The 26,137-nt window shown below is 37.0% G+C and overlaps 2 protein-coding genes across 4 annotated transcripts in view; one reads left to right on the top strand and one right to left on the bottom strand.

Annotated features, from left to right (window-relative positions):
- Nucleotides 1-3,860: 3,860 nt before the first annotated feature.
- LOC124615465 (cAMP-regulated phosphoprotein 19) lies at nucleotides 3,861-23,790 on the bottom strand. The gene is made up of 4 exons (XM_047143375.1): nucleotides 23,630-23,790; nucleotides 23,367-23,461; nucleotides 22,746-22,862; nucleotides 3,861-4,678 (listed from the first exon to the last, which is right to left on the bottom strand). The coding sequence occupies exons 2-4, from the start codon at nucleotides 23,439-23,441 to the stop codon at nucleotides 4,496-4,498; spliced, it is 375 nt and encodes a 124-aa protein (XP_046999331.1). The 5' UTR covers nucleotides 23,442-23,461; nucleotides 23,630-23,790; the 3' UTR covers nucleotides 3,861-4,495.
- Nucleotides 23,791-23,827: 37 nt separating this feature from the next.
- Nucleotides 23,828-26,137, top strand: part of LOC124615464 (kinectin-like) — a 53,712-nt gene continuing 51,402 nt past the window's right edge. The window contains exons 1-2 of one of the 3 annotated variants that reach the window (XM_047143371.1): nucleotides 23,828-23,982; nucleotides 24,100-24,301. In XM_047143371.1, the coding sequence (XP_046999327.1) occupies nucleotides 24,266-24,301 (36 nt within the window). In that variant the 5' untranslated portion in view covers nucleotides 23,828-23,982; nucleotides 24,100-24,265. The remainder of the gene's footprint in view (nucleotides 23,983-24,099; nucleotides 24,302-26,137) is intronic. The other 2 variants (XM_047143373.1, XM_047143374.1) reach the window with 2 other exon arrangements.

Raw genomic sequence — 26,137 nt, 5'->3', positions numbered from 1 at the left:
CGTGTATCCAGAAAATGAAAGACTGACGGCGACAGCTTGGAAGGAACTGTTTAAGGGGATTTGGTGATAATGGAGAGTATCGTGGAGCAGAATCATGAGTCCTCCATGGGCTGGAGTGCCTTCAACAGAGGGGAGGTAATATCGGACGGACTGAAAATGAGGGAGAACAAAGCGGTCATGGGGATGCAGCTTTGTTTCCTGAAGACAGAAGATGACCGGCGAGTAGGATCGACAATTCATCCCGATTGGCTCGAATGCCGCGGATATTCCAGTGGATAATGGACATAGGGTGAACAGAAAATGGAGGAACGTGACCAAGGGTGCTGTCAACGACTGCTCAGAGCTTGCGACCGACAGCATGGAATGGCATTCAGTCGAAGGCAGAAGATCCTGATCCATAGGTTGGTCAGGAGCAGCTCCCGCCACCAACGATCGGCCAGTTGACCGGCCACCAGCAGTGCACCTCGGCGACACAGAAGACGGCCGAGGGCGATTTCCGCCAGGTGGTGCTGTAGATGGGACACGCCTTGGCGGAGAAGGAGAGGAACTGTGTTTCTTCGTAGCCTTCTTGGAAGTATGATGTTTAGATGAAGGAGGAACCGATGGTTGTGAAGTTGCGGTACGTAAAAACTCTTCACGAGAATTCTCTTTTTTCGAGGACTTGGCGTCTGACTTTTGGGCTCGAGATTTAGCAGAACCCGACGAAGGGCGAGCCATAGAGTGGGCAGGCGAAAGTGGTGAGGTTGAACGGGCGATCTTTGCGCTGGCCGATCTGACGACCGTGGTACTAAAGGTGAGGTCGCAAGTCTGCGTGGTCGCCTCCTTTATTGGCCGAGGAGAAGCGAGGACAGTGTTGTATTTTCCTTTCTGAGGCACAGTGGGCTGTCGACTGGCGAGTAACTTTCGAGCAGCAAAGGTCGACACCTTTTCCTTCACTCTGATTTCCTGGATGGGGGGGGGGGGGGGGGAGGGGGGTAATAAATTGATCACCAATGAACTAGTTCCCAAGTATGAACAAGTTCACCCATCTCTAGTTGGTACCACACAAATTCTGGAAAGAACCACGAGCCCCTGGGGACGGCATTTAGCCAGAATTACATGTTTGATGTGTTAAGGTCAGGGGCGGTGCCCTATTTTTTGTCACCTATGTTACGTTCTCCATCAACAAGATCAAAATAGTGTCTTGCCTGTATAGTCGTGACCTATCTCAATACACAGGGTGTTCAACTGTTGCCCTGACTGGCATGTTCTCAGAAATCTCAACCCTTGAAAACAGCTGGTCATGAGCTGTTGACAGGCTAGCATGCCACCCCTCACAAATGATAAACTCTGGCACTGACTCAGCAGGAAACATACCTGTGCCTCTCTTGCTGACTGATTATGTATGACCAAGTCGTCGTGGTGTTCAGTCCTGAGACTGGTTTGATGCAGATCTCCAGCAACTTATGTCAGGTTAACAGCTCTGTGTTAAATGTCACAACCTGTACACCCCAAACCACTTAACTTTATAGTACTATTCCTACTACGCTTGCTGATGTTATGGTATTCAGATAGACTGATGCCACTTTCCACAGTACCATATCCTGTCCACACCTCCATCTCCAACTGACTACTGCAACATATTTGTCCTTGCTTACTGTGCTTAAGTATATCTTCTCTCCACTTCCAAACTGACTATTCTTTGATAATGGTTCAACTAATCCTTTCTGTTAGTTGAGTTGTACCCTAATTTTATTTTTCCTCAACTGTATTCAGCACCTGACTATCCTATTTATTCATTCAGTCTTCAGTATGCTAGTGCATCACAGTTCATCCACATTTCCACTTCCATACTGTACTACTAATAAATAACTGCAGAATATATTTTAAATATTAAACTCCCCATTTTAAATGCTTTTCTTGCTACTGAAAGTCTACATTTGATATCCCTGCTTCAAATGTGTGTACAAATGACAAACCTTGTCTTCCACATTTCGTGTCATTTCTTAGAGATACTTTTAGAACTCTAGGATTTTTGATTTTCAACACAAACCTCTTCTGGTAGAACAAAAATCTAATTCTCTACGCTAACACTATTCCATTTACTTTACAGCAAACTAGTGTCCAAGCAGAAAATGTTAACATGTACACCACTCACACCAAGATCCTTGGGAGTTTACCATGGCTGCTGCAGCATTTTATCCTATGTGTGCTTTCAGATTAAAGTGTCCACTATGGGACAATTGTCTGAACTAAATTTTTGTACAAGTGGAATGCAGACATATCTATTACCACTATGCTCACTTCTTGGGATGGCAGACAAACATTTACATCTATAGCCTAAATTTTTATTCCTTCATTCAGCAACAGTCTATTAATGGACCAGGCATCCATTATTCTTATACAGTGTGTCTGGAATATGTTTACCAATATTGACAGCATCATACTGAAAACTGCTTATTCTTTGCATGTTCAAGATTTGAAAAGTAACTGCAAGTAATTTACATTCATGGTGTACATGACTTCCTTTAGTCATTCTGTTAACTGTGTTTATTACTGATACTTTGAGAGCAACAACTGAGGCGAGATGCGCTTGCTAATCATACCTGTAAACAAACTTATTTTGGTAATGTGTTTTTTCCTCTACAAGGGCAATGTGTTAGAAACACTGCAGTTACACTGCATCTTACAGTTGTACTTTGTCATGTTCCTATCTAAGAGTGTCAAAGGTGGGTAAATTTTATTGTGTGGGTAAAAGTGTAACTTGTCAACAAACCATTGTTTGTGGCTCTTAATGTACAAATTCCCTAAGCATTTTTATAAAGTTTCTGTAAAGTAATATTCCATTCTATTACTAGCCAAATAATTTCAAAGACAGACAGAGAAGGAAGAGTGTTAAGAAGTTACCTTTAATTTCCATTAATTATGATGAGAGGGAGATTATGACAGCTTACCACAATGACTTGTATCAGCTGCACTACATACCACCCATAAGAAGTATGTTAACTAATTTTTAAACAATGAACACTGAAATATTACATATTTTAGAATTTGTAGTTTATAAAACTAAAAATTCAGTTTTAATGCTAGGTTCAGGACTATTTCCCCAAGATTTTCTGAATTCCTTCAGATTTCCCAAATTGTTCTGGGAAAAAAATTAATTTCCTGAGAAGTAAAGCTTTCCCAGGACAACCATCACCCTGCTAATACCACTACTGGAGTCAAGAAAATCTGTATTATTGATATGGAAAGGAAACAAGACTTCCCTAACTTTCTAGGGGCTTCACCACACATCATGAACCAAAGTCTTTTGCACTTCAGACGTGTAAGAACATTTTGGCCACTTCTTAATACTCTGCCCACACGGTACTTTGGAAGGATGTTAACAAGGTTGGGTGCAATCTTACTCAGGTAGTGCACACCATAAAGCAGGTGATCCAATACTGGGAGGGTGACACAGGATACACTAGCTGGGGCTATCATCTGGGCTACTTTGTACATGCACACTTATACGGTGTGCAGTTTTTCCACCCCACTGTGGATTGGGTCTTTAGATGGAAGAGGAATATCTGCATGTAAAGACTAAGCTCTAATGCCTTCATTCAGTATCTGATGGTGAAGGGCAATGGATACATTTTCAACTAAATTCATTTCAGCTATAGAAAATTATTAAAACAATAACACAGCAACATTCTTTTTATAAGACATAGGCCTCAGTAACTAGGATTTTAAGACTTGCAGGATGGCTACAGACGAATTTGGCGATCAACCGAGATTTCTGTTGTCAACTATTGGATAAAACTATAGTTTAAGCAATGTCAACAGATCAATTCTGCAAACTCACAGGAATGTTCCTGAAAATTTAGAAATTAAATGAAAACTTAAAAATTAATGATGTATTTTTCCTTTACAGTTTACATTATACACATTTGTACCAATACCGACAATAATACAGTAACAAAATTTTATATTTTAGGTTCAAAAAACTTATGCTTACTGTTTCATTTACACCATTTCCCCTTTAATTCACAACTGGTCGCAGGTTGGCATGCATTTTCTGCAGGTTAGCAATATTTACGATAACTGATTTTTTACAGCTTTATTTCACTGACACAAGAGGCCTTGAGGGGAAGGCTTTGCAGATAAACTTGACAGAAGTTATAAAATAGCAGGTAACACTATCTTAACATACATGCTGAACAAGAGATTCTGCTTTGACTTTTGTCAATTTATGAAATTTTATATTTAAATCTAGCTGGCTGAAGTGAACCAGGCACAATACATCTTTAATAAGGCTGCATAAATTACAAAATTAAGAAGTCAAATGCAGAAGCTACAACTGCTGTTCCTCAGATTTAAAACTAATTTAACAACTGTTAAGCATAGAAAACTGGTTTACAATATGTAAACAAGTTGTGTAGCAATTTGAGTTATACAAATACAAAATAAATAAACATCCTAGATCATTTCATTTCATAGCACAAGATATTTTTAAGTCTTATCTCACGCACTGACACTATGTTGTCGAGCTACTCGTGAATTTGCAAGGCTGTATTATGGATGTTTTACGAACAGGCACCGTCTCTGGTGTTGGAATGGCGTCTCCAGTAACATAAGCAATACCTGCTGGAACCTGACGTGCTTTTGCTGCAGATTTCTGTTTTGCCATTTGGTAGTCTCCTGAATCAAAGTATTTTTGCTGAAAAGAAAATGAGCACACATCATCATTGCGAAATAGCACAAGTTAAGGAACAAAACTACACAGAAATAGTCTAAGACCTGACTAATTAGAAAAAGCAGCTTGCTGAAACCCAAACATGCATTAGGAGTAATGTCGCATTTATTTGGACCATTCCAAGTACTCCACAATTTTTTAGTGAAGCAGCAAAGCTCTTCTAAATTAAATCAAGGAAAACTTGAATTAGGGCGAGAGTATTGTTACACTATTTCTGGAAATTACACTTACCATGAATTTTAATTCACCACCTCAGATTTTGATGAAATTTGGCATAAAGCAAGCCTACATATAGGCTAAGAAAAATATCCAATTTTATTAAATTGGTTGAGCCATTTTGATAATACAGCAATGTGAAGATGTCAAAAATAAAAAAACCACCACGAGTATTTTTAATTGCTGTAGTAACAAAGCTAAAATGGTGGGAGAGGTAATTTTTTGCAGCATTTGCCATGAGCTTTCCTCTAATACAACAGAAAAATGAGTTGGAGATGCATTTTTTAAAATGCAAACGAAGATTTAAGTTTTCAACTTAAAACAAAAAATTATAAAACTTTGTATTATTTTTGACTAATTCCTTAAGTACAAAGGGGGTTTATGGGTTCACATCCTTAAAATGTTGAAAATTCACATTTCATCAAAAATTGACAGATTTGTACCACTTGTAGACTTAAGTGGACAAACAATTTACCCATAAATTTATTTTCATAAATTTGTAATACTTATATCAGAAGTACTAAAATTTTAATACAACTGCAATCTGTAAGTAGTGAGATTTTATTACTATATGTGAAAGGAATAACAAATTCCAACAATCAAATGGCTAATTGCTATTATTGAAACTGCCCATGCCCTATGCCAGTTAAGGGTCAAGCAGTCTAACAGTCTTGAGCTGTTATGATTCAGTTACTTTAAATCTGAAAATATCTGCTGACTTAGTGGCAGTCTGATGAGAAAGTTGGTGATTAATGTGGTGATACTAGCTTTAACATTAAGGTGCTGCCTAGTGAACAAAAATTCTTTTAGTCTTTACACATCATTTTAGTACATTTTCTTAGTGTTCTGTACGAACAAATTTTAACTACAGGTGGCATTACACAATGGCTCAGGAAGAAAGATTTGACAATGTTTTAATTCTAAAAAAAAAAAAAATCAGTGAAAAACAAAGACTAGGAACTGTGCCTGAGGGTATGTGCAGTGTTTCCCCAGTAACTTAAAAATTTGATAATTTTATGACGCAGATGGGTTCCTTGAAAACCATTCAATGAAATGACTAGAAAAATCTTCAGATTAAACAAGCTTGTGTTCCTCCACCTTTCACCAAAAAATTAGAAACCACTGAGCATTTACACAATTATTTGCACATGCAAACGATTCCTCAGAAAATGAGGGATCGGTGAACAGTAATAGGTAACCTGAAACTAGATTTTGTTTAAGTTGTAGGAAAACTAATGTTACTAACTTGATAGCCTGAATGAGTACTGGGAAGACTACGCGGGAATTTCATATTCCGAACTATGTGGTCCAGGGGAAAAGGTTTGTGAAGGGGGAAAAGGTTTGTTAGGAAGACGTGATAAAAAACAGACTGTCACAAGAAGTTTTGCGACCAACACAATTACTTTTATGAAATTACAATAATTAGAGTAATGCCAGAAAAGAAACTAGGAAGGAGGAAGACCTAACATATCCAAAAGCTCTTTTTTTTTTTTGTAATTTGGAAGTTGAATATAGAAGTTCCAAAGCTAAGTTTCTGGCAATGATAAAGTTCTCTGAATTTAGACAACTGCACCCAAAACACTGCTTTTTAGCTGGTCACAGCTAAACACTAAGTATGTGTTTGCACTACATGTACAAATGTCCAACTATTGAGAGTTAACACTATGCTTGGTCTCTTACACTATGGATAATTAGGCTCTTATTAACACTTGTTTGGCAAAGTGTTTTGCAACCCAGCATCATTCCACTGCATTATGGGAAACTAGTCCTTGCTCAGGAAGCGACTCAATAGGAAGAACACTACAGAGTGCATTTGATGATAATTTGTTTGAAAAATCACACTTTGACAGTGGGCAGATTCAACTTAGAAATACACAGTAGACCTCAAGAGTTCAATTATTTTCTGAAAAACTGACTACACTAATACTCTACGATTTTCTGGAGAAGCAGCAAAGCTCTTAAATCAAGGAAAACTTGAATTAGGGTGAGTATTGTTACACGACTTCCGGGAATAATACTTGTGAGCCAAGATTAGGCCCAGGGTCACGTGATCATGTGACTACACCCTTTTCCTAGTGTATTACTAATGACAGAAGAAAACAGCACAAGTTATGGCAATTTCTGCCTAGAGCATACATAGCAGTCAAACGTTTGAGAACTCAGTTTTTAAAAACTGATTTCAGATTGACGTACAGAATGTATTCTACTTTTTGGATGCAGTGTAGACCAATACAGGAATAAAAGAATTTTGTGAACTTTTGCTTCCACAAAGATTTTGCCACTGAAAAGGACTTTATGGTTTCTGCGACGAAAGCACGTCTGCAGAGGCGAAATTCTTACTCCACACCAATTTTTTCGTTGGGCATTACAAATATCACATCTGTGCCTTCTGATGTTTCAGTATAAGACTACATTGAAAGATTTCTGCAAGAGTACTTTTATCAATCTGTTTCCATAAAACGAACAAGTTACATGCTTCTATACTGATTGCATCAAGTACATCAAAAATATTGTTAAAAGCTTCCAGACAACAGAATTTACTGTTGAAACAGATGCAAAAGCCTCTAGAAATTTTGGCTTTGAAAGACATTGATGGATATCTTCCTGTTTGCCAAGAAATTGTGGTTGGCTTCTATTTTAACAAAAGATGAAGATAGTTATGAAGTTAAAGTCACTTCCCGTCATCCACCTGGCCCATCATTGTCTTCTGCATATACTATAAAACCAGATGTTTTGCAGTTATGTATAAATGATTCTTTGTTATGTAAAACCAGTAGGAAGAGTATATGGATTCCTTGAGGGTAAACTGTAAAAAAGAAGCATTTAAAACTTTGGTTAGTCTGTTTTAAGATAATTATTGACATTTGGAAGGTCACTAAATTTGACTGTACATAGATATTTATTCGAATCTAAGTTTTGGAAAAGTATTTCTTAGTAAAATGTGAAATTTTGAAATTCATACTTAGGCAATTAGTTAATGTGAAGCATAAAAAACTTCAAATTTTTTTGAAGATTTGGTTTGAGAAATTGCCAACTTAAATTTTCGTTTAAATTTAGAGAGTTTATCACAAACTTTTACTGTTACGTATCATAGGAAAGCTCATGGAAAAATCTGCAAAATGACACCATTTTAGTTTAATTAGGCGAGTTGTCTTTTCAAATTATGACAGTATGTTAGAGAACTGTATACTGCTGTGTTTTTGAAATGGCTTAATGGATTTTTAATTAAATGGGGTATTTTTAGTCAATGTTTACTACTTTTGCCTTAAGTTTCTTCAAAATCTGGAATGGTGAGTAAAGTCACCGACATGGAATTACCCATTTGTAAACTTGGGATAACTGGAAAGCATGTATAAAAAGTTGCTCGAGGCATTTGCTATAATTGTTAACATTATTTAGCTTTTTATATTTATGGGCCTTTCAGTTAGCTCCATTTCAGAATGAAAACAGGTTTTCTTTTACTTATTGGCGAGAGAAGCATGTTTATGGTTTATTAATTTTAGAATTCTCAAACAAGATAAAAATTCAAGCTAAATAAACAATTACAAAGTGGAGTAATTAGATACAGATACTGATTTGTAATCAGTAAACAATGTTAGTAACGAACACCTACATTGAAGGGTGTATGTTGCAACTACACTATAAATGCTGTGTCAATGACACTGCACAGCAAGTTTAAATGTTTAGGGAAGTAATGCAGCTTATGGTGTCGTGGAGTCAATCATACAGGCCTCCCACCAAATTGAAGGACAGAAGTTGTTTTTCTAAGTGTACAGGCCTGAAGTAAAAGAAGAAATTAAATTTTACCCTTTATACACAATTTACACAGTTATAATTTCTTTATGTCGAAGGGGTACCACTGGATAAATTGGGCCTTTGGCAGCATCAAGGTCTTTTCCACAAACTGAAGCTATCCCCACCCATTGTTTAATAGCTCATGCAAAAATGAGAGCAGTGTGATAAGGACAAACTTTACTCATTGATACAAAAATTTGTTTAATAAAATTTATTGACAACTTCATTTAAATGCAGTCATCCTGTTGAGGATTAGTATCAGGTCTGTATGAAAATCCCTGTGTTTCCTTGAAGAAACCTGAGCCCCTTCAAAAGCCCAGAAGAATGCTAGAGACCATTTGTAGTTTATACCTTCTGCATGGAACTGATTTGCATTAAGTGTGGGTTAAAAGATAAAATTTGCTTTGTCTACAATTGTTGAGTGCGTTTGGCTGTGAGCCAACGGGTTGGAGCACCTGGGAAAGAAGGAATGCAACTGAATAGGGTTTCTGCTGGATCAGGAAGGGAATCTTTGGCCTATGTTGCTGCAGGTGTTGCCTGCCGCTACTAATCATGTAGTGTCGTACAGTTCAGACTAACATCTAAGCATGAACACTATGCTATTTCAATGAGTTGAAAGAGGAGCCCAAAGTTTTATCAGTGGTTCACCACAGCTTGTAGGCCCCAAAAGTCAAGCAAAGCACACCTTACCTAGTCCAAGTGGTGTTTTGATATTTGACGAGTGAGCCAGCAATATTACTCTACACTTAGTGGAAATGGCTGTAGACAATAACATTTGAGTACTACCTCTTGACAAATTCTTGTTTGGCTCAGAGTAGTATGTTATCTACTTCCTCAGTTTTATCAAATAATTTCTTTTAAGAACTGATTTTTGAACTTTTTCAGAAAAAATGTTCAGAATCGTTGAATTATTTGTTTACAGTAGCACCTGCTGACAAATCAATACCTAAGCTACAGTTTCCATAAATTCCCAATTTAATGAGGTAATTTAACCTGTTACAGAAGCAACACAATAAAAAATTCAAAAGTTTGTATTCTGGGACAATGTCTATTAAGAAGGTACCATTTAGCAAACTAGTAATTGCTTCAAAGACAACTTTGACAAATAGTTTCAAATTACCTTATCTGCACCTATTAAAATATCAATACAGAATTTTTCTTGTCTGCATACTTTTTCTACAGTTGAAAATAATTTTGTTCTTTAATTTCACAAATATGAATTTCTTCAGAACAGGAGTATCTTTCCCAAGTCTTTCATTGTCTTTTGCCCACTATAATAGTAGTAGGTGTAGTTTTTGAAGCGATTTTCTACGAGCTCTTACATATATGGCAAATGTGGCTTTGATAATTTAAGAATTTACTAGTTTGTGTGCTGGCACCACCATAACCACGTAGTAAAAAAAATTCATGTTTTCAGTAGTTTTTTTAGTGATTTGAATGGTGCATTGGTTTGGCAACATTACTGAACCATCCCTTGGGGACACCCTTTATTAGGTTAGAAGTACTGCGAAAGCTACAACTGAGAAATCTTTTGAAGTTAAGCTTTTCTCAATGCCAAAATATTTTCAGGAGCACAAGTTTAGCTTCATAAAGCAGAATAATTATGTAAGATACTTTTATTCTGTGTTTAGAATATAGATTCCCTATTAACTGTAAGAGGAAATTTTGAAGCAAGCACAAGTCTCCAGGATAATGAACTCATTTCCTTTAGCATTCCAAGTGAAGCACTTCTGTCTGCAGTATTGACTTTTCACTGGTCATTTCTGCTCCTGTACAGCTTTCCTAAATTGGCAGTTCCCACACCATTCTGTATCCCCTCTCCTTACAGTTGTATACAAAGTCTTGACCAAGTCTACTTTGTAAATCCCTTAGTGTTACTTTTATAATTTTTCTTTAAAACTTATTAAATCATTGGTTATGTTTGTTATGCATTTGTTTTTCTGTGACAATCTGAACCTGCCTGCTTGGCTTGTTTTACTGTAAATACTTGACCATTATATTATCCCTGTCCAAGTTATTGTGTATTTTTCAGTTTACGAACAAACAAATTGTCAGCGAATGTCACGGTAGGAAATATTCAAAACCTGGATATTAAGTACTCTAAGTTTTCATGATTAGAACTATCAGATCAGTGTTAAAGCCTCCACCTCCAGTAGTCTGCATATCATTGAAAACTCCTTAACTGAAACTTCTTGGCAGATTCAAACTGTGTTTGAGACTAACTCCAGCAGACCTTTGCCTTTTGCAAGCAAGTGCTCTACTGACGCAGTTACCCACGCACAACTCAACATTTTCTTCAAGAGTTAGTCTGTCAGTACCTAATTATTACCCTTTGGAAACCCCCTAACTTCTTGATGAAACTCACTACTTCCTGCTAGTGATCCACTGCTGTAGCACACCTAAGATCTTTCAACCACAATTTTTATAACCTGGAACTTAATGAATTTTGTATTTAGTCACTTCCTCTTTTATTGGCTCTACAATAGTATTTTAATTAAGTACTTAAAGCATGATAACTAAGGTGTGCTTTGTAAGTGCAGCCAGCTTAAGATTTCAGCAGATACTTCATCTGCTGGGCAGAAACCAGGGCAGTTCTATTCTGCTGTGTATCTGTGCAAGCATAGACTGCAGCTCTTCCAGTGGACTTCAAGTGTTATTGCTTTCACGCATGGTCAGCATACAACAAACTCTTGAGGATTCTACTACTGTGCGAAGTAGCCCACACATTTTTCACAGTTTAGATTATTAATACAGTAGTAAAAAAAGAGAATTTTTAAAATTCCATTGACAAAATCCACATACAACTATAGTGTAATATTAGAAATGGAATTAAATAAGTATTTACAGAAGCATACATCAAGGTACAGTGCCTTCGTGCTCCTCTAGATTCACTGTACCACAGTACAGTATGTCTGTGTTTACATGTTTCATGTGAATTTACCTCAATTTCACTTAACTGTATACTTATTACGTTAAGTGATAATGCAGCGTTTTGATTGCATCTTTTACATTATTTCAGCATGCCAGGAAGGGTAATATTTTTAGAATAGACACAGGAGCCAGAGCTGTTGTGCCAGCAGTGACCAGTACGGAATGTCGACATCGTTTTGCATGTTTGCAATCACTAGTAAAATAGTGTCACTCATTGCTCTAACACTTGAATGGATCTTATGTACCATCAACAAGACACAACCACTGCCGAAGTTCTTAAATTCCTGTGGATCTTCAGGTCTTTACTCCTCTTAACAGGAAGTATATGCCCTGCTTTTACCCCTTCTACCCAGCCAGAGTCAAACAATTCCTGCACCTAGTATTACATCGTCATTCTACCCCTCTAAGAGCTAAAGGTTACACTCATGGCAATTGCTGTGTAGATGACTTTTCTAAAATGCTGTGAAATTTAAACACAGGTAATCACTTGCATGTAGCAAAACAAAACAGTGTACATAATTCTGTACAATTTAAGTAATTTCATTATAGCTACACAAAACTATTGCTTAATAAATACTAAGACTTCTTAGACATTCCAATACTAATAAATAGCTTTCACACCCAATGATGTACTTTATGTCAATGAGCCTATGGTTCTGAATGTGTTCCTTGGATGGCTGGTGCAAACTACACACTAGTTGTATCCTGTAATATGTCCAATAAAAAAAGTTGGCAGTTCGACACTTTTACACTTTGGGCACTTCCTCCAACTTCTGTGTGTTGTTTAATAAGGGTTTTAGATTTTATCTATCTAGATCTCTCTTCCATTAATGCAGCCCAAGATTTTTGTTTATGTTCAATACAATGAAAAGATTGAAATGTAATACAAGATAAGAGGAATTATTCAGATATTTGAGGGGGGGGGGAAGTCATGGAATTTGAACGTAGGAAGAATGAGAACAGTATGGGGTTATTGACTGAGGTAAATGAATGAAATAGGAAGCCACCTGGTAGAATTTTGCAAGCTGTATAATTTAATCATGGCTAACACTTTAAGGATCATGGAAGACATTAGGAGACACTAAGGTTTCATAAGAGATTTTAAAGTTTAAGACGCTTCCAGAGAAATGTGGACTGACCATAATTGTTTGGTTATTAATGACAGATTGAAACTGAAAAAGACTAATAATTTAAGGAGATCAGACCTGGAGAAGCTGAAAGAACTAAATGTTGTAGAGTGTCACAGGAAGCAATTTACAGTTACAGAGGAAAGGAATACAGTAAAAGACTAACAGATGAGCTAGTTAAGGCAGCACAGGCTCAAGTAGGTAAGACAAGGGCTTGTACAATTCCTTGAATAACAAGAGAAGTTGAAGAAAATATAAACCTGCAGTAAATGAAGAAAGTGAAAAGTGATATGAATGTCTGAAGTGACTGACAGTAAGTGGAAAATGATTATGCAGGAATGGCTGGAGGACAAATTTATGCCTTTAGCAGTTTAAATCAATAAGGGAAAGAGGTGCCATCTACAGGAAAATTAGATACTTTTGGAGGAAAGAGAATCACCTTTATGAATATCAATAACTGATGGAAAACCAGTCCTAAGCATAGAAGGGAAAGCACAAAGTTGGCCCAAGTATACAAACAGTTTATGCAAGGGAGATTTATTCGAGGGCAATATTATGGAAATTGAGAACAGAGATGAAGACAAGATGGGAGATACAATACCGTGTGAAGAATTTGACAAAGCACTATAAGACCTAAATCAAAACAAGGGCCCAGGAATAGACAACATTACGTTGAAACTACATAACTGCAAGAGCCAGCCATGACGAAACTCTTCCATCTGGTGAGCAAGATATGAGACAGGTAAAAGATCTCCGACTTGAAGAATATAGTAATTCCATTGGAAGCAGGTGCTGACAGGTGTGAAAATTAACCAACTATCAGTTCAACAAGTTTTGGATGCATAATACTAAGACGGATACTTTACAGAAGAAGAATAAAAAAAAAATTGTGTAAGCTGACCTCAGGGAATGTGTCTGGATTCTGGAAAATGTAGGAACACATGTGGCAACACTGACAACTTCTATGAGAAGACAGGTTAAGGAAAAGCAAACCTATGTTTACAACATTTGTATACAAAGAGGAACCTTCTAACAATGTTGACTGGAATACTCTGAAATTCTACAGACAACAAGCATAAAATATGAGGTGAGAAAAGCTACTTACAACTTACAGAAAAGAGAGAGGACTTTAGTGTTGATAGGCATGAAAGGAAAGCAAAGGTTGAGAAGCGATTGAGACAGGGTTTGTAGTGCCTTGAAAATTTTGGGGTAAATGCTAGAGACACTGTCTTCCACTGTCTCAAACACTTGATATTTTAAGTATGAGTGTGGGAGAGTGGAGATGTGTTTACCACACCACCAGATTTTTGTGTGCAGGATGGATGTGTAACGGGAGAATACTGCAATGGTCGCAGTTGATCAGCAGACAAGCGTTTGCCACTCATGCCATTGAAGCTGTGACATACAAGGAGCAAGCACATGTTATTCCTTGGTGTATGTGTATAAGTACCCTTTTAATCCCCCTAACCAGCATTATTTCTTCGGAGAAGTTGTGGAGACTGATGCAGCCGTGTATCCAGAGGAGGAGGATCAGCTGAACATTTGAAGTAAGTCAATTGCGACAAGAGAAAATGGAAATGCACAATCTAGTTTTGCACCGATTCTCTTGTCAAACTGTTAGTGGTTGTAGCCTAGCCCCAATGTAAGTCTGCCAGTGACCTTGCTCTCTGACAGAATAACAGACTTGGAAGAGTAGTTAAACAGAATGGACAGTGTCATGAAAATATTCAACAGTAACATCGAAAGCAAAATGATAATGGAATGTAGTGTAGTGTAAAGCAGGTCACGCTGGGGAATTAAATCAGGAAATAAGACACTAAGTAGCAGATGAGTTGCTATTTTGGTAGCAAAATAGCTGATAGTGGTCAAAATAGACAGGATATAAAATTTATACTGGCAATGGAGAGAAAAGCATTTTTGTAGAGAAACTTGTTAACATCAAGTACAGATATGAGTGTCAGGAAGTCTCTTCTGGAATTATTTGTACGGAATATAGCCATGTAAAGAAGTGAAACAATGTTTATTACGTCTAGATGAAAAGAGACTAGAAGCTTTTGAAGTGTGCTACAGAAGAATGCTGAAAATCAGATGGATGGAGAACAATGAAGTACTGAACAGAATTGGGGATAGAAGAAATTTGTGGCACAGCCCAACTAGAAGAAGGGCTCAGTTGGTAAGACATTCTGAGGCATCTGGGGATCACCAATTTAGTACTGGAAGGAAGTGTGGGAGATAAGAATTGTGTAGGGAGACCAAGCAATGAGTATAATGAGCATACTGAGAAGTATGTAGAGCTGCATCAAACCAGTCTTAAGACTGAAGAAGAAGACCAACACCACAATGAAGACCATTTTTCCAACTACTGAAATCAGCTTACGTTTCCAGAATGGAACCGAGTAGGATGTGAGAGTCTTTGGGCAGGACTCAGTATCACAGGTGGGCATGAAGTGCTAACTAGATACTTTTAGTACCCACCAGACTCATCTCCTGATAACCAAAAACCTCAGTTCACTTTTACACAATTAGGCCAATTATTTTGTAATCATCAAATTAACTGGAAAAATTTGTATTGTTAGGGGTGTCAAACACTACTGAATGCCTTCTCTGAAAACTACCCAAAACAGAGTCAGGAACCTTGCTCATTATGGAAATACATCATGATATAATGGCAACAATATACCTGACCTCTGGAGATATCTACATTGTAGCTGGTATCAGTAACCATGACTTGTGAAAATGATTATTGAAGTACAAAGGATGGCTAAAACAAGCAAAGGAAGAAATTTCCAGTAAACAAGATAAAATCTTGTTATGTCTCTTATGAGGAATTAGCTTTCAGCACAGGATAGGAGCATGTAGAGGAACTGACTCAAGTTTAAATGAATAGTTGACTGTATTGGATAGATATGTACCCAGTAGAATATTTCATAATGGGAGGGAACCTCCTTGGTATGCAGTCACTAAATTAACTTAGTTAACATCTGAAGATTGATAGACTATCCCAAGAAAGTCTACTAAAGAGACTCAAAAACCCAAAACAATCTAGGAGTATACTAGAAACCCCCATGTATCACTCGAGTATCATGAGGATATGGTTAGAATACTGCACTACAGAAGCATTCGATCATTTTTCCCATACTTCATATATGAAGTAAATAGGAAGAAATGCTAGTTACTGGTACAATCAAATGTACCCTCTGCCAAGCACTTCACAGTTTGCACAGTATACATATGAAGATTTAAATAATAAGCATGTCAGTCTAGAATATTTGAAATTTCCTTATCAGGCACCATGCAACTATTAAATCACTGACAAATGAAAGTATGTCTACTATACCATGAAAACTTCCTGATCTAAGATTGTAAGAAAGACAATATTAAATTGTGTCCAAAACAAAGTGATACTGCTAAGTTCTCTGCATCACAACCACAATATAGATGAAGGACACAAACTTCCTAATTCCCTTTAGGAGTTAATATTCCTGACACACACACACACACACACACACACACACACACACACACTTTAAAGTGACATTAAAAAAAGGGGGTTCTATAGTTTGAACATTGGATGTAATGGCAGTAACTATCTTCTTTGCACAGTTTGATGTTAACAATACAGGAGGCAGCTCTAAAAATATTTCGGATATTGAATTTAATTGGATTTACTTGCCAGCAGACAACTTGTGTTGTCTAAGGCATTGTTATTTGTTAGTAACTATTTTCATACAACATAACAAGGTCACAAAGTAAATATTGTATTTATCCTGTCACCCACCCCTTCCAAATTAGGTTTATTTTAATACTAACTTGATTGTTTTTAAGGTCTTTTAAACCCTTAATGTACTCCGTTCAGTGAATCTTGCAGCCAAGGGGGGGGGGGGGGGGGGGGGGGGGGGGGGGGGGGGGGGGGGGGGCAAGAATTTTCAGAAGTTCAACGAAGTAAGACTCAAGAAGTCAAATGATTAATTTGTTCCTGAAACTGGTACCTTTAATTTCCAAGAGTGAAATAGGTGCGATTTCATATTTTGCCTCAAGATCAAATTGCATTACATTAATACTTGTTCCATAGATAGCTAATACAACAATTCGTAATTATGGCTATGTGTCAGTTTAATGTAAGGTTTTTTTTTTACACAATATATTTTTTCTTACTTCACATCTAAAAATTCATCTATTTAATAGGAGTTTTCAGATTTTTAAATGCTGGTTGGCTGTCAGACTTAATGTTATTTGATAAATGACCAAATACCTTCGAGGCAGCACAATTCGCCCTTTTCTGTACCACCCTCAGTTTTAACCCCAAATCTGAAAGATTGTTCTAGTGTTGCAGTTGGGCACTTTGCTACTGCTTTTTGAACTGTGATCTATTAATAAATTTCATCAGTGAATATATGAATGCGACAATATTATGAATACCCTCAGTTCCTTAAATGTCTGCACAGTGATTTTGGGAGGGCTCAAACTATTATTCTGATTACATGCTTCTTTGCAATGAGTAATTTCTTTATGATTAATTACCCCAAAATAAGATACCACAAAAAAAAACCAATGTAAACAGGTGTAGTAAGCTAATTTACTGATATCTAAAATTTGCAATAACCTTAATGGCATAGGTAGTTTAACCCAAATGTTTCAGCAGATTAATGTGTTTCTTCCAATTCAATTTTTTTTATCAGTGCACACACCCAGAAATTTGAAATATACAGCCTTAGCAACAGATTTATGTTCAAAGTCTGAAAATTATCAAAGGTGTTGTGCCACTTATTGTACAGAACTGCTTACACTTTTTCAAAATTCAGAGTCCACTTTCAGAGAACCACTTAATTTTTTGAAAGCCAGTTTCCTCACTTATTAGTTGGATGTGATTACTATACTTTTTAACAGCAAAAAGAAGTGTGCTTTTGCCATGAATACAGAGAGATCTATATATAGAGGACCCAAGGCTGAACCCTGTAGGTCATTGTTCTTGATACCTCCTCAGATGCCTGCTCATTTGAAGTCTTAAAGCTTTCTGTTTAAAAAGCCTTTCTGAAAATCAAATTGTTAGAAATTAATTTTTACAAGTCTGAAGCTTCTTTTGTATACATAACTTTTCAAGAATTTTTGATGAAGCTGTCAGTGAGTGGGCATTAGTTGTTAGCATCAGATTTATGTTTATGCAACGGTTTAACAGCATATTTTAGTCTATTCAGACAAGTGCCCCATTTCAGTGAGCTGTTATGTATGTGGCTGAGAATCATGTCAGGAACAAGCTTTCAGTACTCTTGGAAGTGCCATCAGTTCCATGCAAGCTTTTACTTTCACTATTTCAGTAAAAGAGGTCAGATGAATTTCAGTTTTATCAAACTGAATAAGAATTGCCTGTTCCATATACAGCCTTGCATTTTCATATTAATGAGCTGGGAACTTCTCTGCTACACTTAAATTATTAAAAGTATTTTCTACTTTTGACTTTTTTAAACTTTTCACTGAGCTTTGCAGAAATGCACCTTTGGGTTTTCTGTTCCCTTTAAACAATTTACCAAATTGTCTTAATTTTACTATCAGAGGTGCTAATCTCTGACAATGCACACAGTTCGACTTTTTAATAAGTTTTCTTAACACTATGCCATCTGGCGACACCACAGTGGTGTCGTGCATGATACAGCGGTCAACAACCAGCGGCGACACCACAGTGGCGTCTTGAGTACAGTATCACACAGTGACCAGCGACAGCACTTTAATATCTTTTGCATTCTGTCTGTGTTTTGTTTAGATAAGATGCACACGTCAACAAGTGTTTTGTTTTTGTAAGTACTTGTGTCCTTTCTTCATGGCGGACGAAAGAATCTATAGGATTACTTACAATGGATTTGCAGACCTTGTCTGACGTTTCGGTGACTTCGCCAATTGGGAAGAATACATGAAAAAAATTAAGGTGAAGCAGAATTGTAGGAAGATAGTGAAACACGTCCAAGAAGAATTCGGTGAACACTATGGTTGCCAACTGATTCGGCTGAATCAGACTAAGAAGGCAGTGCACAGTGGTCAGATTGATTTACTGAGGATCAATAATAAATTTGAAGGACACCGGGTCCAAACATTTTACAAAGATACCCAGTGTCGAGGATACCTTAAAATTATGTATTGGGAATGATCTATCTGAATATATTAGCAACGAAACCAACTAGTACTACAGTCAAAATTGCAATCTAAGGAAACTGGATTTAAAAAATGTTAAGTTTGTCGACGTTATGGGACCCGAACTTAGAAAGTGGTTTGGGCTTCCTATCCTTATGGGAACTGTAGAAAGAAGCAAGGATCGATAATTACTGGTCAACGAATCCATTTATAGACACACCGATATTTCGCAAAACGATGTCCTGCAACCAATTCAGAAAAATATCATTTATATTTTTCCGACAGCAACTATAAACCGGATAATGCCGACCAGCTTGTCGAAGTGCATTTCCTAATTGATTATTTTTCCAAAAGTGTAAAGAAACGTTTGAGTGTTAACATCTCAATTGATAAAGGAATGATACAGAGGCGTGGACGATTAAATTTTAAAGTTTACAATCCGTCAAAAAATTACGAAACACTGCATAGTCATTTGGATGCTGTGCAATTCGATTACAGGATACATTTCCTCACTGAAGATATATTCCGGTGCTGGACAGCCTTCAGCAAAAACAGTAATGGAATTATTAACACCTTCTGATGGAAAGTGGCATCACCTCTGCATCGATAATTATTGTAAGAGTGTAGAACTCTCAGAAGTTACTTGAAAAGAAAATTATGAGTTTGGAACGATACAGCAAAATAGAGCATTTCTTACAGCGCGTAGATGTCAATGTGTGAAGCTTGTCATCAACAGGAAGGTGACAAGCAGCCAGCAACTAGCCAAGTAATCCAAATTAGCACTGCCAGCACCAAGCGAATAAATTTGTACAAGACGTGTGGGAAATAAGGAAGCGTCCGATCCCGTCTGTCTGCTTCGACCCATGACGTCACAAATATGGCAGAAACGACCATAAACCACAATTCCAATATGGTGCATATGAAGTCCGTACGTACACATTATGAGGAAGAAAATACATTTAAAAACTAACACACACACTTTCCACAAAAGTGTAACGACACTAACGGGACAAGCGCGGGAAATGGGGTATTTTTTGGGTAGGGGAAACTAAATATAAACAAATTTAGACACCCACCCCCATACAAAACCACACAAAATGACAAAAAGAAAACCGACATCACAAAACTCCCCAAATACCACTAAACAATATCATCTGGAATCTGACACTTCCCTTCACCTATACCTCAACAGCAGTTCCCGATCCCATAAATTAAGATGAAACACTTCCCTTGGCCTATATAGCACGAAAAGATCTGATACCAATATCAGCAGACACAGCCACACATTGGAATCTAACACTTCCCTTGAGCTGTGCACTGTTAATTTTATCCGTCTTATCCATTCCCTTCAAAAACAAAAAAAAAAAAAACAAAAAGTTCAAATGGTTCTGAGCACTATGGGACTTGACTGCTGTGGTCATCAGTCCCTTAGAACTTAGAACTACTTAAACCTAACTAACCTAAGGACATCACACACATCTATGCCCGAGGCAGGATTCGAACCTGCGACTGTAGCGCCTAGAACCGCACAGCCACTCTGGCCGGCTCCTGAACAAAAACAACCGATTAATTTTACTAAAATTACCACACGATCTACAGCAAACAACACTAAATTAACCTTCACACAAAATTGTTAACTCACTGAAACAAATTCCACTATAAACACAGCCAACACTAACAATTCTGGATAATGAGCTAAAGCAAACTGAGCCCATTACACCACAGGAACAAAAACCCTGAACATACCACCAGAGAGCACAGCAAACCACAACACGACATCTACAAACACGCCACACTCAAGCCAAACTCCGCACCGTCATGTCACACACGACAATAGCCGTATGTACGGGTCAAAGCCAACGCGTTGGGATCGGACACTTCTGTCGACCCGACGTGAGGATGGCAAAGTGTCAATACAGCGGAGTAGTTTTTGTTTCAGGATTATTCTTTTTAGCTATGATACATTTCCCTTTTCTGTTTACAAGAAATTTTCATCCCTTTAGTAAGCCACAGCTTACTAGATTGTTTCTTACAATTATGTTGCACTGTTTTCTTCAAGAAACATTTTTCAAATATACTCAAAGGTATTATTAAAGAGGTTACATATTAAATTTGCATCAGGTTCCCTGTACATCTCTTACTAGTCCAACTGTTGCAAACTTTCCATATGATTTGCAATTGTTAACCTTAATTGAACACTTTTGGGATCTTTTTGCATTACTGTAAGGAGTTATGTCATTTTTAACTATGAGTGCACCATGATCAGGGAGCCTATTGACACGAAGTTTTTTTATTTTCTCTAATTTATCTTTGTCTATAAAAATATCTGCTACTTCTCTACACTACCCAAGTAGGAAAATTATGTCAGATTGAAAGAATCAAGTAATATTGCAAGGTTATTCTGTCTGTCACACCACAGAAAAAAAAAAATCTACAATAAAATCCCCACAGACAATGCTTCACTCTGTATGACAAATAGTCCAAGTTTCTCAGAAGAAGCTGAAACATTTCCCAAATGTGACATCCACAGCTACGGTTATAAACGCACTATTACGTAGTTTCAGCTCACAGGCATATGCTATGTTGTGCACGGAAGTGTCCGATTCCACCCGTCTGCTTTGATGCATGACATCATCAATATGGCGGAAATGGCTATTGTTAGTGTCTCCAATATGGCGCCTATGATGTCACAAACACTAAATTATGTATAAATAAGACAACATCATCCTCCTCCTAAAATGCGATCAAACAAACGGGACAACCACGAGAAATTGGGGTTTTTTGGGAGGGAGGGGGGTGGGCCGGCAAGCTAAACATAACGGTAAAAACACCACGATCCCAAAATACACAAAATTACTAAAAAATAATTACGAGATCTATTTGAATTTTACATTTCTAATGACCTATATTGGTGAACCCCAGCTGACGATATCGAAACACCACCACCTCCAACAAAAACTACGAGAATTGGACTAGTTTCCCTTGACCTTTATAGGTCTACCATAACCATTGATACGAAAAAAACCAACATATACGACTGTGAAAAATAAAACCACAACACCTCAAAAATTCAAATGTCAAACATCTTTATGTAAATTAATGGGCATTCAACACAAATACATAGAACATTACAACAATCCCACAGAAATAATTACTTATCACCAACAGGCAAGGCATTTACAAACACAACCAACTCAAACTCCAAGCCATAGTGACGTCATACGTAACACTTACGTCATGCGTCAAAGCAGACGAGTGGAACCTGACACTGATAGATTTTAACAAATAGTTATTCCTCTCTTCAAAACTTCTACTTACATGCACTGAAATATGATCTATTTAAATTTACCTTTTCCATATCTAATTATATGATGCCAAGACATCTATTCCCTCACTGTTTAAACCCTTAAAACAAGGACTTTAAAGTTTCAGGCAGTCGAGGGCTTTGTTGTAATTATGCCAACACTGGTTTCAGGTTTTTTATCGAACCTTCAATACCAACTTCGTACACTTTACCCAATTACCTTCGTTACTAATTTTATGTCATTCACCAGTCATGATAGAATCAAGTTTATGATATCAATGAAATGGGGCAGACTTATGAAACTATGTTACCTACACTTTCTTTGTCCTACAATGTGCTCGTTGTCAATAATGGCAATGCTTAAATACGAGTATATTTGACACATTAAAAGATTTTAAGATTCAAGTCAGTCAATCAATGAGTGATTCCGATTAAGCTGGTTGGTCTCGTAGGTTTGCTACAATTTGACTGAAGGAACAGTTATTTTGAAGTTAAATTCTGAAATTTCTTGACAGTAACAAAATACAGGACTCACCCTGTTTGCAAGCCGTTTCTGCAAGAATACGGACTGTCCACTCATTGGACGGCCCATCATTGGAAATTTAGCTTTTAGTTTCTCTTCCTCTTTTTTCTCAATGTCTGCCACAGAAACCTGAAAATTTTTCAATATTTACTGTCTGATCCTTACCTTTAGGGTCTTTCAACGTACAACACTAAGGCAACAGGACGAGAAATTCCTTATGCAAAACACCTTTTAGTTTTTTTTTTTTTTTTTTTTTTTTTATACTTAGACATGTTTTAACATGTGTGCTATCTTCAGTGGGTTATTTTTATTTTCGTAGTTACATGATGCTATGCTAAGTACTAACATAAAAAATAACCCACTGAAAAATAGCACGAGAAGTGCTGAAACATGACTGGGTAAAAGAAAACCGAAAAGATTTCTTGCATAAGGCGGAATTCGTCGTCCTATTTTCATAGAAAGCACAGACATAAGAGCTGCAACACTACAAGATGATTATTAACACTAGGGCAACAACCGTACGTTTTCAAATTGGTTTCAACATGTACCCACTAAACACTTTTCAGTCAAGTCATATTCGAGACCAATGCTAACATGTACATACGAGATCTAAAAACCACAGACCGTACTTACAGCATCTGCCGTACTATCACGTTCAGTTTCTTGAGTCACTTCGTCGTTTGTTTGTGCAGCTTCTTGTTCTGACATGTTGGCTCGATTTTCTGAAACTAAACAGAAAATTCAGTACAGCACTTTCAATCAGCTTCGTTAGAATAAAAACTTTCGAATGGCGGAGTAGAAAGAACCAGCGTCCAGTACCACTTCCAACACAAATTCGTTTAGAAACTAATTACAAAACATCCGATAAAATTAATGCAACGTATTACTCCACTCACCACACAATTCCTGCTTTCTCCTTTGACGGATCTAACACTTTCACCGTACCAGCTAACGTTAACAAGCCACTACAAGCTCTGGCCCTGCCAAACTGCTGTATTTGATGGCTTTGGTTTAACGAAAATTGAGGACAGAGCCATCTATACAGGTGTCAAAACAACGGAGTATTGTTGACAAACAGCAACTGAAAATGAAATAATACATTAATGAAATAATCGAAATTTGAATTTTGGCCTTCCCTATTGCAAAATAGATTTAGTTTTATATAATTACAGTAGGATCAACTTAGATAGTTAGTAAATGTTATTCAAATATTGTATGAGCCGTACTGGTTTCGTAGGATATAATTATGGTAAGTTGATCGTTTTGTTATTAGTAAATGAGAAAACTGCACCCTGTTACCATACTTCGAGTGATGAGATAATATTTTATGATGTTATTTAATACAACAAATTTTCTTCTGACTCAGGTTTCTATCTTTGACGCTATCACAAATTTTGGCGCGAGTGTATTTGAGCTCTGACTGTCATTGTATAGGGTTTGACAGTCGTAAAATATAGTTTATTATGGATGGCGATATGCAGAAGGTAAATCAGATAATATTATAGTTTATATGTGAAGTACGTACGAAACAAATGCAGATATTATTCTACGTGTACTGGTACGTCGGAGTAAGTGTTATTCCTTTAACAGTACATTAATACTTTGTCCGTAGATCCTGAATACATTTCGTAACGATGTGGAACGTGTCAATTTAAGTTGTATTTATACAATATATTTTTTTCTGTTTCATATCAAAAAAATTCGTCTATTGAATAGAATCAGTCGTCATTCAGAAATTCTTTAAATTTGTTTTTAAATGCTGATTGGACCCCTCTTACTTGTAATGCTAGTCGGTTGATGACTAAACACTTTTGTGGCAGAATAATTTACTTCTATCTGTGCCAAAGTCAGATTTAAACCATAATAACAAAAATCGTCATTTCTTCTAGTGTTGCAGCTATGTAATTTGCAATTATTTTTGGTGTGGATTATTAACAAACTTAATAAGTGAATATATGTATTGCAAAGGTACTGTGAATATCCCCAGTCCCTGAAATGCGTGTGCGAGGTGATCTTGGGTCAGATCCAGCTATTACCCCAATTACACACTTTTGTGCAATGAATACTTTTCCCTTAATGATGAATGACACCAAAATGTCGTATGAAAGCAGTGAATCTAAATAGGTTAATAGACAAATTTACTGATACGTTTATCATCAAAATTTGCAGTACACTAATATGTAAGTAGCGGAACCTAAAGATTTCGGCAGATCAGTGTCCACAGCTACACCTACACCCTGCAAACTGCCATACAGTTCATGGCAGAAGACATGCCCCAGTGTACCAGTAACTAGGCATTCTTCCTGTTCAACACATGGGAGTGTGGGGAAAGAGATTGTTTGAATGCCTCTGTGCATGTGGTAATTATTCTAATCTTATCCTCAAGATCCCTCTGTGAGCAATACATAGGGGCTTGTAGTATATCCCTAGAGTAATCATTTAAAGCCGGTTCTTGAAACTGTTAAGATTTTCTCAGTATAGTGTATGTATATCTTCAAATGTCCTCCTAGTTCAGTTCCTTCAGTATTGTGACCCTCTGCCACAGATTAAACAAACCTTTAACCATTCGTGCTGCCCTACTCTTTATACGTTCAGTATCCCCTGTTAGTCCTATCTGGTACAGGTCCCACACACTTGAGCAATATTCTAGAACTGTCGCACGAATGATTTGTAAGCAATCTCCTTTGTAGACTGAATGCCCTTCCCCAGTATTCTACCAATAAACAAAACTCTTCCACCTGCTTTACCCACAACTGAACCTATGTGATCATTCCATTTCATATCCCTACAAAGTGTTATTCCATGGTAATTGGATTCAATCAGTGAGTCATTGGTGTTATAGTCATAAGATACTATATTTCCTTTTTTTTTTTTTTTTTTTTTTTTTTTTTTTTCTTTTCCCCATGAAGTGTATAATTTTACATTCTTGCACATGTACAGCAAGTTGCCAATTTCTGCATTATGTTGAAATCTCGTAAAGATCTGACTGAATATTTATGCAGCCTCTGATAGTACTTAAATGTACATAACTGCATTAACTGCAAAAAGCCCGATTTTACTATAAATATTGTCTGAAAGATCATTAATAGACAAAATGAACAGAAAAAGTCCCAATACACTTCTCTGGGGCACATGTGAAGCTACCTCTGCATCTGATGACTATCTATCCAAGATAACATGCTGTCCCCCCCTACCAAAAGTCACAAATTGCATTTGATACCCCTTTTTGGTTGAATTTTTGGTAACAGGTGTAGATGTGGTATTGAGTCAAATGCTTTTCAGAAATCGAGAAACACTGCAGTACCTGGCTGCTTTGATCCAAAGCTTTCAATATGCTATTTCATGTGAGAGAAGTGCGAGTAGGGTTTCATATGATCGATGTTATCAAAATACAGGCTAGTTGG

Source organism: Schistocerca americana, chromosome 5 (assembly GCF_021461395.2).
Source record: "Schistocerca americana isolate TAMUIC-IGC-003095 chromosome 5, iqSchAmer2.1, whole genome shotgun sequence".
Taxonomy (NCBI): Eukaryota; Metazoa; Arthropoda; class Insecta; order Orthoptera; family Acrididae; genus Schistocerca; species Schistocerca americana.
Note: the sequence above shows the minus strand (reverse complement) of the source record. Positions and strands in the feature narration are given on the sequence as shown.